This window comes from Eleginops maclovinus, chromosome 12, assembly GCF_036324505.1.
Source record: "Eleginops maclovinus isolate JMC-PN-2008 ecotype Puerto Natales chromosome 12, JC_Emac_rtc_rv5, whole genome shotgun sequence".
NCBI lineage: Eukaryota > Metazoa > Chordata > Actinopteri > Perciformes > Eleginopidae > Eleginops > Eleginops maclovinus.
The window spans coordinates 17,556,198-17,571,161 of NC_086360.1; the positions used below are offsets into that span (position 1 = coordinate 17,556,198).

General features: G+C 40.1%; 2 protein-coding genes across 7 annotated transcripts in view; both read right to left on the bottom strand.

Annotated features, from left to right (window-relative positions):
• LOC134873307 (probable E3 ubiquitin-protein ligase HECTD4) overlaps nt 1-7,434 on the bottom strand; it is a 40,124-nt gene extending 32,690 nt beyond the window's left edge. For all 4 annotated transcript variants that reach the window (XM_063896805.1, XM_063896802.1, XM_063896803.1 and 1 more), the window contains exons 1-5: nt 6,788-7,434; nt 2,585-3,120; nt 1,096-1,185; nt 882-1,009; nt 3-111 (exon numbers count right to left, since the gene is read on the bottom strand). In XM_063896805.1, coding sequence (XP_063752875.1) covers nt 3-111; nt 882-1,009; nt 1,096-1,185; nt 2,585-3,120; nt 6,788-6,934 — 1,010 coding nt within the window. In that variant the 5' untranslated portion in view covers nt 6,935-7,434. The remainder of the gene's footprint in view (nt 1-2; nt 112-881; nt 1,010-1,095; nt 1,186-2,584; nt 3,121-6,787) is intronic.
• A 1,128-nt stretch (nt 7,435-8,562) lies between these two features.
• LOC134873308 (group 3 secretory phospholipase A2-like) lies at nt 8,563-14,693 on the bottom strand. Of its 3 annotated transcripts, none has more exons than XM_063896806.1 (7): nt 13,910-14,693; nt 13,202-13,334; nt 12,330-12,455; nt 10,876-11,867; nt 10,350-10,479; nt 9,333-9,452; nt 8,563-9,177 (listed from the first exon to the last, which is right to left on the bottom strand). In XM_063896806.1, exons 1-7 carry the CDS (start codon nt 14,394-14,396, stop codon nt 8,991-8,993), a joined length of 2,175 nt encoding a protein of 724 aa, XP_063752876.1. In that variant the 5' UTR covers nt 14,397-14,693; the 3' UTR covers nt 8,563-8,990. The 3 variants fall into 3 exon arrangements, with proteins under 3 accessions (XP_063752876.1, XP_063752877.1, XP_063752878.1); XM_063896807.1 differs by having other exon boundaries at nt 12,336-12,455; nt 13,910-14,691; XM_063896808.1 differs by lacking the exon at nt 12,330-12,455 and having other exon boundaries at nt 13,910-14,692.
• Nucleotides 14,694-14,964: the final 271 nt, after the last annotated feature.

Consider the following 14,964-nt stretch of genomic DNA (forward strand, 5'->3'; position numbering starts at 1 on the left):
ACCTCAGTGTCCCATGTAAACCAGAGCCAAGCTTGCTGAGTCCTCTCCCAGAGGAGTTAGTGGTGTATAGATAGAGCCCGTCTGTGGCTAGACAGCGCCCCAGGTCAGTGTCTGCAGGACACAGGGAGAATATTCAACATAAGAGAACTTACAGACGGATGACAGATAATCATGAGGAAAAGGGGAGGAGGTATCAACTTGGGAGTGGAAGAAGTGCAGAGTGGGAGCAGAGGATAATGGTGCTAAACAAGGAGGTGATGGCATCTGTTAGCTTTGCTTAATTTTTCATTTTGAGCATTGCCATTTCTTCAGGAATCTAGGACAATTGATCTCGAGTTTGGTTACATTAAAATGTAAATGTTAAACATCCTCTATGGATATATGCCCTCATCAGCTTCCGACACTCTACAAGGTCAGCTGATGGATTGCTTTACACTGAACTTTACTCTCCCCTCCACTGCTTTACCTCCTCACAGTCACAGAACTTTATCTGTCTTCCGAGATTCATTTAGGGGCTTTTTTTTTAATTAAACGTATTATATTGTTAAATGATGGTACAGCTGAAATAAAACAGGAAACAGAGAGAGAGAGGAGACTTCATGCAGCAATGAGCCTCGGTCAGATTCAACACTGTTCAGTTTCATCATACGCTCTTCACTATACATACTGTGCTAATTGCTTATAAAAAAATTATGCAAAAAAAGCCCTAAACAACAAAACACACTCTCCTCACTCCTACATTTGCATTTCATACTAAAGCATTACAAATGTTCTAAAGATAAAAAAAATGTTTAAAAAAGACGTAATTCATCACAACCACTGCATCTGTCATAGCCTGTATTTATGGTTATAGTTTAACAAATTACAGGAAGGGTTTCTACCTTTAGTCTCTGCTCCTCCAGCAGAATTATCAGGTGTGGGCAGCATGTCCTCAAAACCCCAGGACACGCTGTGTTTGCCCCCCAGGAGGCAGGACGGAGAGCCGGGACCTCCCTCCAGGAGCAAAAGTCTGAAGCAGGAGAGATACAATGTGGTTACAAGATGGGAAAATATCTAATAATTATATTTTTAAATGAACTAAAAATATGCTTTCACCTGTACAGGACATCTGACACAGGAAGCTGGCCCAGATCCGTTTGTTTCTGCAGCAGGTGAACTGTGTGGATGAAGGTCTTCAGCGATCCCCTGGAGAACAATTTGGCAAATTAGTCAGAAGGCCTCAGTATGAAACACAAGTGAAAGCTCATTGTTAGCATTTCCAGAACTAGAAGTGGAATAATACACGGCTTGAATAATGGAAAAGATCTGATGTAATGTGCTGGGAATCTTTTTACATCAGAATAAAATATATTTTCTATTAGAAATGCAGCAGAGGGATTATTTTACACTGCGACTCTCAGCAGGATGTAATGAGCAACCTACTTTAACGTGTGAAGTGCCCACTTACTGCTTTTCCTCTGCACTATTAACTGAACACAAGTATTTCTGTATTCAGAGAGAAAATATATGCAGGAAGAGGTCTACTGAAGAGCTATTCTTGCTTTCTTTTTAGCAAAAGAACAAGAATTGCAACTGTGCTTTGAAAAACTGGGCATCAAATGAAAATGGAGGGCCAGAAAACAACCAGGTGATATTGATTACAAGTTCTATAGTGTGTATTTTAACTCGACAGACATTACTGTGTCTGGGTCGCCTTCTCCCCCCCACTATGTAAACATCCTGTCAACAGCTGATGTCAAAGCACAAGGCTGCGCAGTCTTTGAACCCTCTCACATTGTGAATTTACTAACAGACCCCATGAGGGGGAGCAAAGCTGATAGCTCTTTAATTAGCTCCCACTGCCGGTGAAAAGGCAGTAGGGCTGGATGGTTCCCCGTAACAAAAGGGCTCTCAGCCTCGACACAGGCTGGACAAAGAGGGGAGAGAGTTCTGGTTTTGACAAGTCAAGATCAGATGTCACCAGCAGAAGTCCAGAGTTCAGGCACTAATGCTAAAAAAACAACTGCTCTGCTCTTCTGTGGGCTAGTTGATGAACAGAAACAACAACACACCCCTTATATTACATTGACAAGTTTGTTTGTTTGTTCTTGTTCTAGTTGTTGGGTTAGTTGTGTTTAGAGCAAAGAACAAAACAATTATTTTTTATAAAAGTAATTAACGCCACCCCTTCATATAAGCATCTGATATAACGACTAGTAAGTGGCCCTGTCTCTTCTGAGGGCCCGGTTGCTTTCTTTAATTTATTTCACAAAGTGTAGAATCAGGGCTGAAGCTGCAGCAGGCTGAAGGTCACTTTATTGTTTACCTGTTTCAGCTTTGGCAACACGGAACTGATTCATTGATCTAGTTAAGAATGAAGTCCCTCAGAAGTATTTCTTTTAACATACTTTTTTTTATCCCTTTTTTGTGCTTTTATTTCTGAATGAGTTCTTGTTGCTTATTGTATAAATATTTGTACGATAGGCTTTTCGTAATGTGTTGACTACTGTGTAATATATGTTGTGAGTTCACTGTCTATAAGAGTCATTAATGGGATCCTCAGAATTATGAAGGAGGGGGTCAAGGAGAGAATGTATGGCCTCACCTAGCACATGCAAGTGCCACGAGTGCAGCAGCAGCGTTTTCCCTCTGTCTGTGTGTGTGAAGGATCTGCGGCTGCCCTGACTCCTGGGCACCATCTTCCAGCCAGGAGCAGAGCAGCCCCTCCAGGCCGTTGAGGCAGTCAGCGGGCTCTTTGCTGAGGCTGAGCGGCTGGCAGTCCCGGAGGCAGGACAGCAGGACCTCTGCAGTGACGCCGCAGAGCGCCGGGTCACTGCGAGTCTGGGACTGCAAGAGGGGAAAGACCAGCAGCAGACCGACCCGGGAGGTGAAAGGCGCCTGCTCGGGTTGCTGGAGCAGACCTTGTCTTTTAAGCAAGGCCAAGGTCTCCTCATCGGCCCCACCGGTCCCCTCTCGTTCCTGCTGCTCCTCCAGGGCCAGCTGCCGCTGCGCCCCCCACAGGCCACGCAGAGCGTTGAGACGGTACTCCAGCAGGCGTGCGTATGCATTGCTCTGGTTTCCACAGACCGCACGCAGTCGCTCAGCGAGCTCTACCGGGTTCTTTGTCTCAAATGTTAGAATCTGGAGGACAGGGCAAGATAACAAGAAGCAACAATATTACAAAATTGTTACCATTTCACAGTCTTCACCATTTGGATAACAATCAACTTTAGAAATATTATGTAGACATATCTCACCATGTGTTTCCTCAGAGGGAATTTAAACTCAGGAATATGAATTTAAATATAGAAGAGCACGGCAGAGGAGAATTTAAACAACTGACTTGGATTTGAAGTTAGGGTTGTATAAGGTTTCTACTTCATCTTATTCTAATTGCAGAGCATTTGACTTTATCAATAGCCAGTAGGCCTACACTACAAGGTAATAACACAAGTAGGGATGTTGTACCTTCAGTAGAGACAAAACCAACCAGTTCGTCCAGAAGATGTAGGCTATCACATTGTGAGCTAATATGCAGCCAACACTTTAATTTAAAGCTGAACAATTATTTATAACATGGCTATGAAATTCGGTGGAACACAACATTTCCACAATACAGCTGTGAATCACCGCCACAGGGTAACTGTTGTGTCAACACTTACTTGGACTACGAAGTAATGGTCAGGGAAAGCAAGGCACATTTGGGAGAGCCTATCACAAGTGAAACAATGTGCTTCATGTGCACTTAGGCAGCATTTCAGATATTGATCACACTCTGTAGCCGACGAATCATGAACTAGAAAAAAAATCCATTATACCATTTAGCCGGCCCAATTTATATTGATTCAATTTCAGAAATGCTACTTATGTTACAGTAACACTCCTGGAGGCTGGCTTCCTCCACCTTGCTCTACAGAACAATGCTGCATGCCGATAAAAATAGTCAGCATCAAAACACCTACGAAAGGAAGAAGGACGAGATGTAGAGATTCAGAAGTGAACCAGGAAAAAGTGGAGGGACCTATGTCTTGATGAGCTACTGCCTACCATACAAAGGATGTTGACAACAACAGACATGGCTACTCTGTTTTTTTAAAAGGTTTAATTTTCTTAATGTGAAAATGTTTATATTATCTTTATAAATATTTGTAAGAGCTTTTATTCAAATGCAAACCTATTGAGTCTCAAGCACGTACATCCAAACGTGTTAGTCAGGTTGAATTTACTGAAGGATGGTGGGGACAATAGCCTTATTTTTTTACATTTTAGCCCCAAATTTACATAAAAGTTGAAAAACAAGAAAAAGACAAAGGGTGAGGGTAAGGGTTTCAAACCTGCCCATTCCCATTCATTAATTATCCAGTGGTTTGTCATCTGTTGGAGCTGCTGACTAAACATATGTCCTTATATCAGACCAGCATGTGGTTGATGGCTGAATAGTAAAGTAGCCATCGGCAGCTGTTGTGTTTCCACTAGTTTTACTATAGCTGATGATGCAATAGATTTCTGGTTAAGGGCAAATAACAAACCGGTCATTTGTAGCTCCAGTTAAACACTTGGATAATAGGTTAGGACAAAAGCGGTTTAGTGTTACCATCAGCTGAATTGACAGAGTTGAAAGAACCACACTGTATATTGTTAAATTAACTCAAGCAGGCAAAGTCTGGGGATAAGCACAAAAAGCCTTACACATATCTCAGTTTGTGTGAAAATAACATTTCCCGATCTAAAGTGTGGAACATGCCACTTGTCCCATCAAACAGAAAAGGAAATACGGCATCTGTTCATTTAAAACAGGGATTCACACACAAACCTTTTTACTATGTAATAGATTCAAAATATAGGAATAGTAACAGCATCCTTCGCCATTAAGTGACAAAGTAATTTAAGCAAATGAACCAAAACAAAGCCTGTTGGATAAACTATATCATTTTATTTCGTAAAAAAATCTTAAAATGTTAATGCTTAGATAAATGGCAGTGGCAGCAATGGCAAAAGTAAAATAGCCCTAATACCCATATACAAGCTAACATAAGGCATCATTGATTTAAGTGGTTAACCATCACTGGCAGCCACATCATTATCTACCACGACCAGGCATTAGACCCCAGCACATGGTCATGTGACCCGATTACTGCGGCAAATGTACCCACACTGGTGGATACTACTAGATGAAGCCTTATTACATGGTAGAGCTCCAGAATATCAGGGATGTAACAATGTTAGCTGGAAGTTTCCATCAGCATCACTGTAAAGTTTCTGCTGTATAAATACATAGACCCATGCATTCCGAAATGTTGCCTTCAAAATAAAAGCCTGTAGTCTTGAATTTTTTTTTTAACATTAACACTGAAATGAAACTACATTCTGCCAAGGCAAGACACTTAAGACTTGATAAATGTCAGAAAATAACAAAAGTGGGGGGAAAAAATCAAGGCCACATATCATAAAGTGCTACTTTTCTAGCATCTGATCTGACATAACGTGGATTATATATGTTAAGAGAACAAGACTACATTGCATCAGGCAATAAATCATTTTTTATGATCACTATAAGCATTCTACACTTGAGTAATCAGAAAATGTGTGAGATTGTGTGGTGTAGATTATCAAGAGAGATAGGATAACTTCAGTCATTTAAGTGTGTGGGTTATCATCTACATAACATGTTTTGACAGAAGTTAGTGGACTCAACTCTCCTATGTGTTGAACCAAAGAGATGCTCACAGTCTGGTGCAATCTGAGAGGTTGCCTGCCTTAGTAAACTGCTGCACCGGCACTACTAATAAAGTTTAAACTGTGCAACTTGATACCAGAGCAAATGCAGTGCGAGCGACAATTCATATGCAGTTATTTGAAAAGTTAATGATATAGAAGATCACGTAAATATGAATAACTTGCATGTGTCATTAAAAGAAACTATAGGTATAGCAGTAGTGTAAAGTAACTAGGTAGATTTACTGAAGTACTGTATTTAAGTACAATTATTAGGGACTTTACTTGAGCACTTCAGTTATTTGCTACTCTGTACTTCTACCCCACTACAATTCAGAGGTAAATCATAACTTACTACTAATAAGTAGTTAAATTACTAATCATTTACTACATTTATTTTGTACCTATAGTTACTTTGCAGAATTGGGTTAATGATGAATATAATCAACACTTCAATAAGACTTTATGTATACCTGGAGTATAATTCACAAGCTACCCTGCAGCAACTAAGTAAATATAAGTAAATACAATTAGGTGCACCTTTTAGCTTTGATAACACTTCAATGCATCAATAATTATAATCAAAACAAACAATATATACCATTTTGATTTGCACAACAAGTACTTTTACTTTTGGTACTTTAAGTATATTCTGATGCTAGTACTTTGTACTTTTACTTGAGTAACATTTTGATTGCAGGCCTTTTACTTATAAGTATTCCTACAGTTCTACTTTTACTAAAGTACAAGATCTGAGTACTTCTTCCACCTCTGATGTTTGTTTGTATCCACTGCACATGTGGCTGCTTGTGTGATTAGGTTACAGGTCGGTGTGCAGGGCTTCTATTTTGGAAGAGATGACAGGAAGTGATTTGACAACGGTCGCTTCCTTGACAGTGGGTCAATAACATGCAAGGCAGTAAACCTGCTAACATTAGCTCTACCGTTTCCACTGAGGGTGTGTTGCAGCTGACAGTAAAAACACATGAATACAATAAGAAAATACACCCTTATCACAGCTGTGAGAGTGTGTTTCTATATATATAAACCTTTGAGTGAGTGAGAGTGTGTGTGTGACATGGCTTTAACCCACCTCTTGCTCGGTGTCCCCCTGCTCAGACACTCCAATTTCACTGGGCAGCTCGGCCAGATCTGTGACCCGAATGAGTCCGTCGTGGAGGAAAATGGTCTCCTCCTTCACCGAAAGCCACTGGGACGAGTCCACAGCCCCGGAGCCCATCGCTCTCTCCTCCGACAGTGATGCCAAAGGGGTCGAACATTAAAAATTCAGTGACAGAATGACAGAAAACGCCCTAGTTAGCCTGCTAGCGAGCTACAACAACATAACTGTCGCTACTGACGATGGTGTTAGACGGGGCAGAGCGTTACGGTTTTGCTAGGCTAACGGGGCTAAGCCGAGCAGAGACAGGGAGTTAGAAGACGCTCCTCTTCACATAACACGGGTGGTCGTGTCGAGCTAACGGTGGCTAATAGCTGATGCTAACTTACCGTACGCTACCGTTATAACGTTACCGAGCGGGGTGGGCGTGACACAAGTGCTAAATCCGTTATTGCGCCGCACCGTTAAAACAACAGTCTTTTTCAGGTGGGATCCCGCATTTGTAGTAAGCTCCTTTTTTCACAGGTAAATTGTGAACGAAGTCAGCCCTGCTAACGGCCCGGGCGCTGTGTCAGTGGCTGGAGAAGATAATGAGAGTCTCCCAGCTGTCAGTGCGACGCCATGTTTCCAAGGCCAACTAGCTGCTCCCAGCATGCACCGCGGGCCAGAATAAAAGCTGTCAAAAATTCATGAGTTAATGTTGGTGTCTAACAACACATCCTAATACTGTAATAATTATACTACGGGGAAATTATCAGTCATTTAGTCAATCAACCAATCAACCAAAATGTATTTATATAGCCAGTATCATACATTTTATATTTGTTTCAGGGGGCTTTATAGTTTAAACAGAATGCAAATACGATTAAACCCTCATCTACAAGGAAAAACTCCCAAAGAAACCGCACAGTTAATGGGGGAAAATGGAAGAAACCTCGGGGAGAGCAACAGAGGAGGGATCCCTCTCCCAGGACGGACAGACGTGCAATAGGTGTAAGTGTTTAAATTAAAAAGATAATAACATTTACAACATAGGTAGTCCAAATGCTTGAAAACTGCACATGCCTTTATATAAGAAGAAGATGAAGATTGGTCTGGGTGGATAACAATCCTCTGGGTGACACCAAAGAAATAGTAAGGTGAGCATCAGGCAAAGAAAATATAACAATGGATTATTATTTGACCTGTATTTTTTGTTGCTGTATTGAACATTAGAGATTTAAACTCCAATGTAAACAAGTATTTCAATGAACTATCATATATCATTCTTAACATGTATTGTGTGAGAATTAATGTACTGTTTCTTTAATGTTAAATAAACAACCTTTTTGGGTTGTAGCTGCTACAGGTTTAGAGGTCACTTAAGGTTAATGGTGACTGTGTCTAACCTACTTGCTATTATCACACTTAAACATTGCACAATAAAAGCAAAGCAACTAAGTAAAGAAAAAACATGTCTACATTTTGAATATCAAATTATAACAAATGTATAGAGCCAACAACAACAAAAATCACAAAATGTGTAACCCTAAATCCAAAAAACCTGGTGAAAATGTTTCGAACCTGTAGTAGCACAGGAATGGATCTTGATTATTTCCATTTCAAATACCCCAAAAGTGAATACCTAAAAAACTGATGCAACACATTGTAAGAGCTAGAGTTCATGAAATGAAATGGCAATCAATTGCACATTGGACAGTTGCAGTCTTTGAAAAAACATTTAGAGATCAGAAAATGAAAGGCAGGTATAGATCATACTATAATGTTTATTAACTAATCATTTCTAATGTAAAAAAAGACTTCTGTCATACAGGAGTATTATTACTGATTGGTTGTTTTGGAAAGCAGACTGGAGTATATCTAGTTACTTTCCTTACTCAATTAAATTGCAGTGCAGATAATACACCCTATGACTGAAATAGCTTAAAACATGCTTTAATATCAATTACTAAATTCAAACACAATTAAAAAATACATGATTTTATTACATTTTCAATGCACAACCTGAAAGCTTGCAGTTTTTTGTTACAGTGCTTTAAAAATATGTTACATTTATATCAGTGGTATATTTACAAATATTTTACAAATATTACACCTCACCATCAGAAATAAACATAAAAATAATGCATGAAGTGTAGCTTACCAAATTCAGTGTTGCTGCAAATATACCCTTAGTTTAAAGCCGTGTGAGCTGCACCATAACATCGGCTTCTCTTTCTAGCCTTAGGCATCGCTTATAAAGACGAACAGGAATCCCTCTTCTTCTGTAACTGACTGAATTTCGCACCCCAGCCGTGTCTTTTTCCTCCATCATCTCAACTGCTTGAAGTAGGTCAGAGGCTTTACTGAAGCCTCCAGAACATCTAAAAAAGAAACATATCAAAAGTGTCAGAACGAGACCCAACATGATAATCTGTTATAAAAGCAAACTCAGTTTACACATTAGACAGTATACTTGCACTGCTGTTACCAAAGGTTGTCTAAGATTTGCATTAATAAGCTTATCTGAGCTTAAAACCTGTTTCTGCGGTGGCATTTTTTCTCCTTTGGCAGTTTAAAGCAGTATTGAGAGACAAAATCCATCAGTAGCGTGGGGAGAATACTGGGTTGCTTGAAACTCTCAATCTGAACCGCCAAGCTGAAAATGGGAAAAATTAGAGGAGATTTACAACCTCACATAGAGAAATAAAGTGGGTAAAAAGGCAGAAATAAAACACAAGAGCGGTGATGTATGCAATATGCATTTGTGAGTCACTCAGAGGCAGAAACAGACAAAGAGAGACAGAGGGAGCTGCCTGTGGGGGCAGGCCTTCCTCCTTCCCTTTAACAATGAGCTATAACAGTCTTACCATAAACGGTATTTGCTGCTCAAGCCTAAGTGTTAAATTCAGTAGTCCCTATATGTAATTTATTGTAATCATGACACAAGACATAGGTGTGCAACCTTCAATCATTAAACAATTATAAGGCTTTGTATTGCAAAAATGAAATACAAAATAAAAATGTTGACAACAGTTATGATTGACATCAATGGAGGATCTATTCAGTTTCAGGGTCCTTGTGTTGCGCCTTTTTCACAGCAGATATTTTTGTTGTGGAACTACAAGGCTCATTCACAATAAGGGTTCCAGTAATACATTGAGTTGGCATGCTAAATGAAAGGGCTCTAATACCAGAAGCCTAAATTGTATGCCCCTGTCTCCAGTCTCTTTCTTGAGATATCCAGAAATTATAAAATAACAACAAAGCACCTTTCTGTCTTGGATTATTGGGAAGATAGCTTTTGGGTTAAATCAGTTCAAAAGCTGTGTACGGCTTTGTATTTCTTTGGCCTCAATGAACTGTGCTAGGATGTTTCCAGGATTAAGAATATTATGCTGAAAATACATAGGAAAACACAAAGCAAATGAAGCAAACCTCAAGTTGCATAGTTTGAAATTGTGTTGAATGACACCAATTGTTTAGTATTAATTAGTATATTTTTTAAGGATTGTGAATCATTCAAAAATAAAATGCAAAAATGCTGTTGTGTTACCGGTTGGTGCAATCACAGTGGTATGCTGTCTTTGACTCCTTGTTCTGCAGATCGAACTTCTTCTTCAAAGGATGGATTTTGTATTTACATTCATCAAGATATTTGAGGCCTTCACACAGAAGCTGATTGTCTGAAAGAGTGAAAAATAAACACTGGTTATTTCACAAATGTTCATAGCGTACCCATAATTCTTTAGATAACAAAGGTACTAAATTGCCTCCTGATATTGTCAAATATTCTCTGGGATGAAAATTAGCATCCTTTCCCACCAGTAGGGAGCATTACTAGGTAGCATGTAGCTCTAGTTTTTTGAGAGAGTATTTCACTCAGCCACCTTACATACAATAATCCCACTGATTTGTTTGTCATTTTATAATCACATTTTCGTAGTGGCAGCATTGCTCACTTTGAAATAGTAATTAATAAAATGTCTTTATTATTGTAATTGTGTCATAATATTGAAGTGAGGTCTCTGATTGCAATGGCCCCAGCATATGTCATGTGTTCAGCAGCTGCATACACTCACCTGTCACATTATGCAATAAAATATTTTGCTTCAGGCGTCTCTCTTCATGTGTGCTTTGGGCTCTGGTACTACCCATAGGCTCTAGGCTTGTGTTATTCTGTAGTGGAGGGAAATCCTTCTGTTTTTTTAGCTTGCTATTCTTATTAACGGAGACTGCTTTTTTCAGCTTTGTTGTGAATGGTCTTGCAGAAGATGCTGTACTCCAGAGTGTTTTTGTAGTGTCTTGTTTGGGTGTTTCTGTTGTCTTTCCGAGCGCTAGAGTCTTCACTGTTGCCACTGTATTTGGTAATTCACGTGTCGTTGTTGAGGGTGTAACAGTTGTTGAGTGAGATTTTGTATTTTGTTTAAGACAACTCTTACAACGAGGCTGAAAGGTGTCACCTCTCAGACTCATCCTGAGTCTACAACAGTGACTTTGTTTTGGAACTTTTTTGCAACTTTTCATGTTTTTGGTCACTGCTGTGAATGCTGTTGATAGGTATAGCTGAACTGCTGGTGTTGAAGTTGGGGTGATTCGTGTTGTAGATGTCACTGGTGGATAGGAGGTTTTGGTTACCTGTGGATTAGCTTGGCTCCTTTTTGTGGGGTAAGCCGACAGGCCCTTTTTGCCGCTCTTCTTTTTTCCAACTCTTTTTTTATGAAGCATCAATGGGCTACTTTTAGAAGCATTCAAAAGACCCATTGTGATTGAAGGAGTAGTGGTGTGCACCCTTGAGATTGAGGTCATTTGAGGGGGTGCTGCTGTAATCAGTTTCATGCATCTTTTACATCCTTTTCCCTTTTTCCTTCTAGGGAAGAAAGAGCCTCCGCTGGAGCTGCATCGATGTTTACTTTTTGGTGACTTTTTGTGTGGGCTGATCACAAAGCTTTGCCCTTTGCTACCTGTTAAGACGTTGCTGTCAGTGTTGTCCACTTTTTTGCTTGTAACCTCAGAGGTGTAAGGAAGGGGGTTTTCCAAGACAGCATACAGATCACTTTGGGATACTTTGCACCTGCAGAGATTAAACATGTTAAAACCAAGCAATGAAAAACTTTATATTTTGAATTTCCAACTTATATAGACTACATGAAGATGAACTTTTCTGTGTATTGCTATTTGGGATAATGATCTATAATTTCGAGGAAGATAATGACTCTAACACAGTGGAAATTCGAGAATCAGTCACCCACGCACAAATCTTAAATTATAAGTATTATAGTGCAGTTTGTCAATGAGATACTATTAATGCAAGGTTAACCATTAATCTTATCTTGTTTGTAAGAACATTTGTTAGTAACATTATAAATAAGTTGTGGAAACAGAATGGCACAGTGCCATTTATAATTGTGTGAGAGTGGCAGGCATGTTATTGCAAGAGATCTGCTGCTCAAACTTCCCATATAACCCCCTGCTCTTTCCACTGAACAAATGTCTTGTGTAGCAATAATGTCAGTGTGTCTAATACATTCCCCACCCGTACATCTGAGGGCATTGCTTCTTCTGTTTCAGCTCAAAGCAGGGAACCTGCAAGAAGCTGAAGAAGCTGTAGCCGACCATGCTGGAAATGCTATCGTTCACACTGAGAAGGCACTGTCGAAACCTGGTGAGAGGCAAAAAGAACAAGCCCTGTTTAAGTGACATATCAGTCAAAATTAACATGGGCATGGTGGGTAAAAATCCTTGAATGGTGCCCATATTTTGTCTGCACCTTTAGCGTAGACTAAACCGTTTCTGGCAATAGATAGTGTTTTTAGCTGATGAAAGAGTGTCAGTTACTTACAAATGAAGTTAAAGGGGAAACAAATGACACATGCACCTGACAGCACCAGATATGAAGTGAGAATAAAACTAATATTTCTGCTAGTTTAATAAATAGTATACCCAACCAACACTGTGGAGAGCAACTTGTTCACTCTTGACATCCAAAAATGATCCCGAGGGCTGATTGCAGCAGTATATTATTACTCCTGGATGAATGGTTATGTCAAAAGTTCCTCTACTTAAATCTGTCAAGTTATTGGCATATTGATACAGGTAAATTATACAAGCATTCCAGAGAGGAGCACACTTTCATTAGTATGACGTGTAAGGTATAGAACACACTTTAAACTTCCAAATGTAATCATATTCAGCTGTCGAGTAGGTCAGAACCTTGTTTGACAGACCATTAAGGGGACAGGTCTGGTTGGGAAATGGGAATCCTGCCTTGTGGACCAACGTAGCTAATAAACGTTCCTCTGTGAGACTGGGTTGGAATCCCTGGTTGCAAAAGTTTCCTTAGAGGCAGTAAAAACTTTGAATCCAGACTCAGTGCTAGATGCCCAGGGTGAGCATTCTGAGTCTCACCTTTGGTCACAGTCACAGTGTGAGATGGTGTATAAGTTGCGGTTGAAGACCCCATAATTCACAGTGAAAGACGGGATGACATGCAGGCAGTGGTCGTGCTCACGGCAGCATCTATCTGCACTCTCAAACATCCCTACACAAGAGAACAAGACTGAACTTAAATTCAACCACACATCACAGGGAAAATGTCATAGAACTCCAGAAGCAAACATGTGTTTACTCATTTCAAATCCGAAAGCATCAAAGACAGTTAAAAAATGTATGATTTGCGGATTGACTAAAATAGTTTATAACCATTCATTTTGGTTCAATGCAATTCAATAAAAATAAAAAGTATCTTTTCTTTTGTCGTGTTTTATTAAACTTAAAATGTCAGCTATACTGTATGTTCAGTACTGAAGTAAGTAGCTTTACTGTATGATGAATGCAAAGGCAAATACTTAATAATAATCTACGGTGGTAATAATTTACACTAGGCCTACTATCTGTTGATGAAGTGGGTGGTGGTAATGATAGTGACAGCTGAAAGGAGCTGGCCCCTTAAAACTGGGCCCAAACTTCCTACATACTAAATGAAAATGACATCGAGATGCTCGTAGCCTACCCATTACTCATGGGATGTCTCATCATGCTTTCCTACCTGAAATATACCTATATGGGTATTAAAAGTGCAGAAAAGAATTAAATATCAAAGTTTACTCTCCTCACCTAACTCATCATATCCAACTGCTTTGCTTCCAGTGCCGCACCACAGCGTCCCTGGGAATATCCAGGCGCGCTTCCTCCGAGTTCTGCCAACTGTCACATCTCTCCTTGTGCGTTTGGTAAACTTTTGCGCACTAGAGGAGGCCAATGCGCAGGCAGTATCCGCAGCCAACAGCATGCTAATATTAAAGTTCGGAGGGACATGTGGATTCTGGTTGCCGCTTCTGTTGCAAAGAGTGCGATATGTTTCTGTGATGAAAGGATTGGCATTGACCTGGCATGTTACCAGTCGTGTATCCTCGGACCATAGGCTGAGGTACAAGACACGCAAGCCGGCTGCGTCCTCTCCTAGAAACGTGATGCGCGTCTGTCCGTCATTCGCAGTCTTCCATCTGAGACAGGAGTGACCTGATCCGATCACACCTTGTGATTTGGATAGAATTAGCATTGATGAAGCAAAAACAACCTGTAATAGGCATATCCGTTGCATCTCACTGTAAAATGGGGGATCTTTCTCATGAATTGTAGGCTCAGTGAATTCTGCAGCAACTGGCTTCTGTATGTCTGTCTCTGTGAAAGGATGGCATGTGTGCCTGGCATAAACAGTTTGGGTTGAGCGATTTTCTTTCTATTGGTCTTCCTTTGTGGAGGCTCGGCAGGAACATGACACACCTCACGTTGTGCAGGTCTGAGCGTGCACGTGTGGTCTGATTCAAACTGGCTTCTGTCTTCATGCAATTCCCAGGTTTTTTTTTGTCAGCAAAGTTTAAACTAACTTTTCAGTGCACGTAGTGCCCGATGACACTTGCTGCTTCTTGTGCATTTATTCACCCTGTCGCCTGAGAAAAACAAATCCAGACTAAATCCAGGTGAGACTTGTCTACACCCAGATATGGAAAAAAAAGCAGCAGAGCTGTATAACTGTATAACTTTCCAACTGATAAAGGACAGGAATGACCGTTAAGGTGTGGCAAAATAAACCAGAAATTCTAGCAGGTTATTGTTTGGTGGCTTTAATCCGAATTGAAATATTTTACAAAATCATGTAATTTACAGTG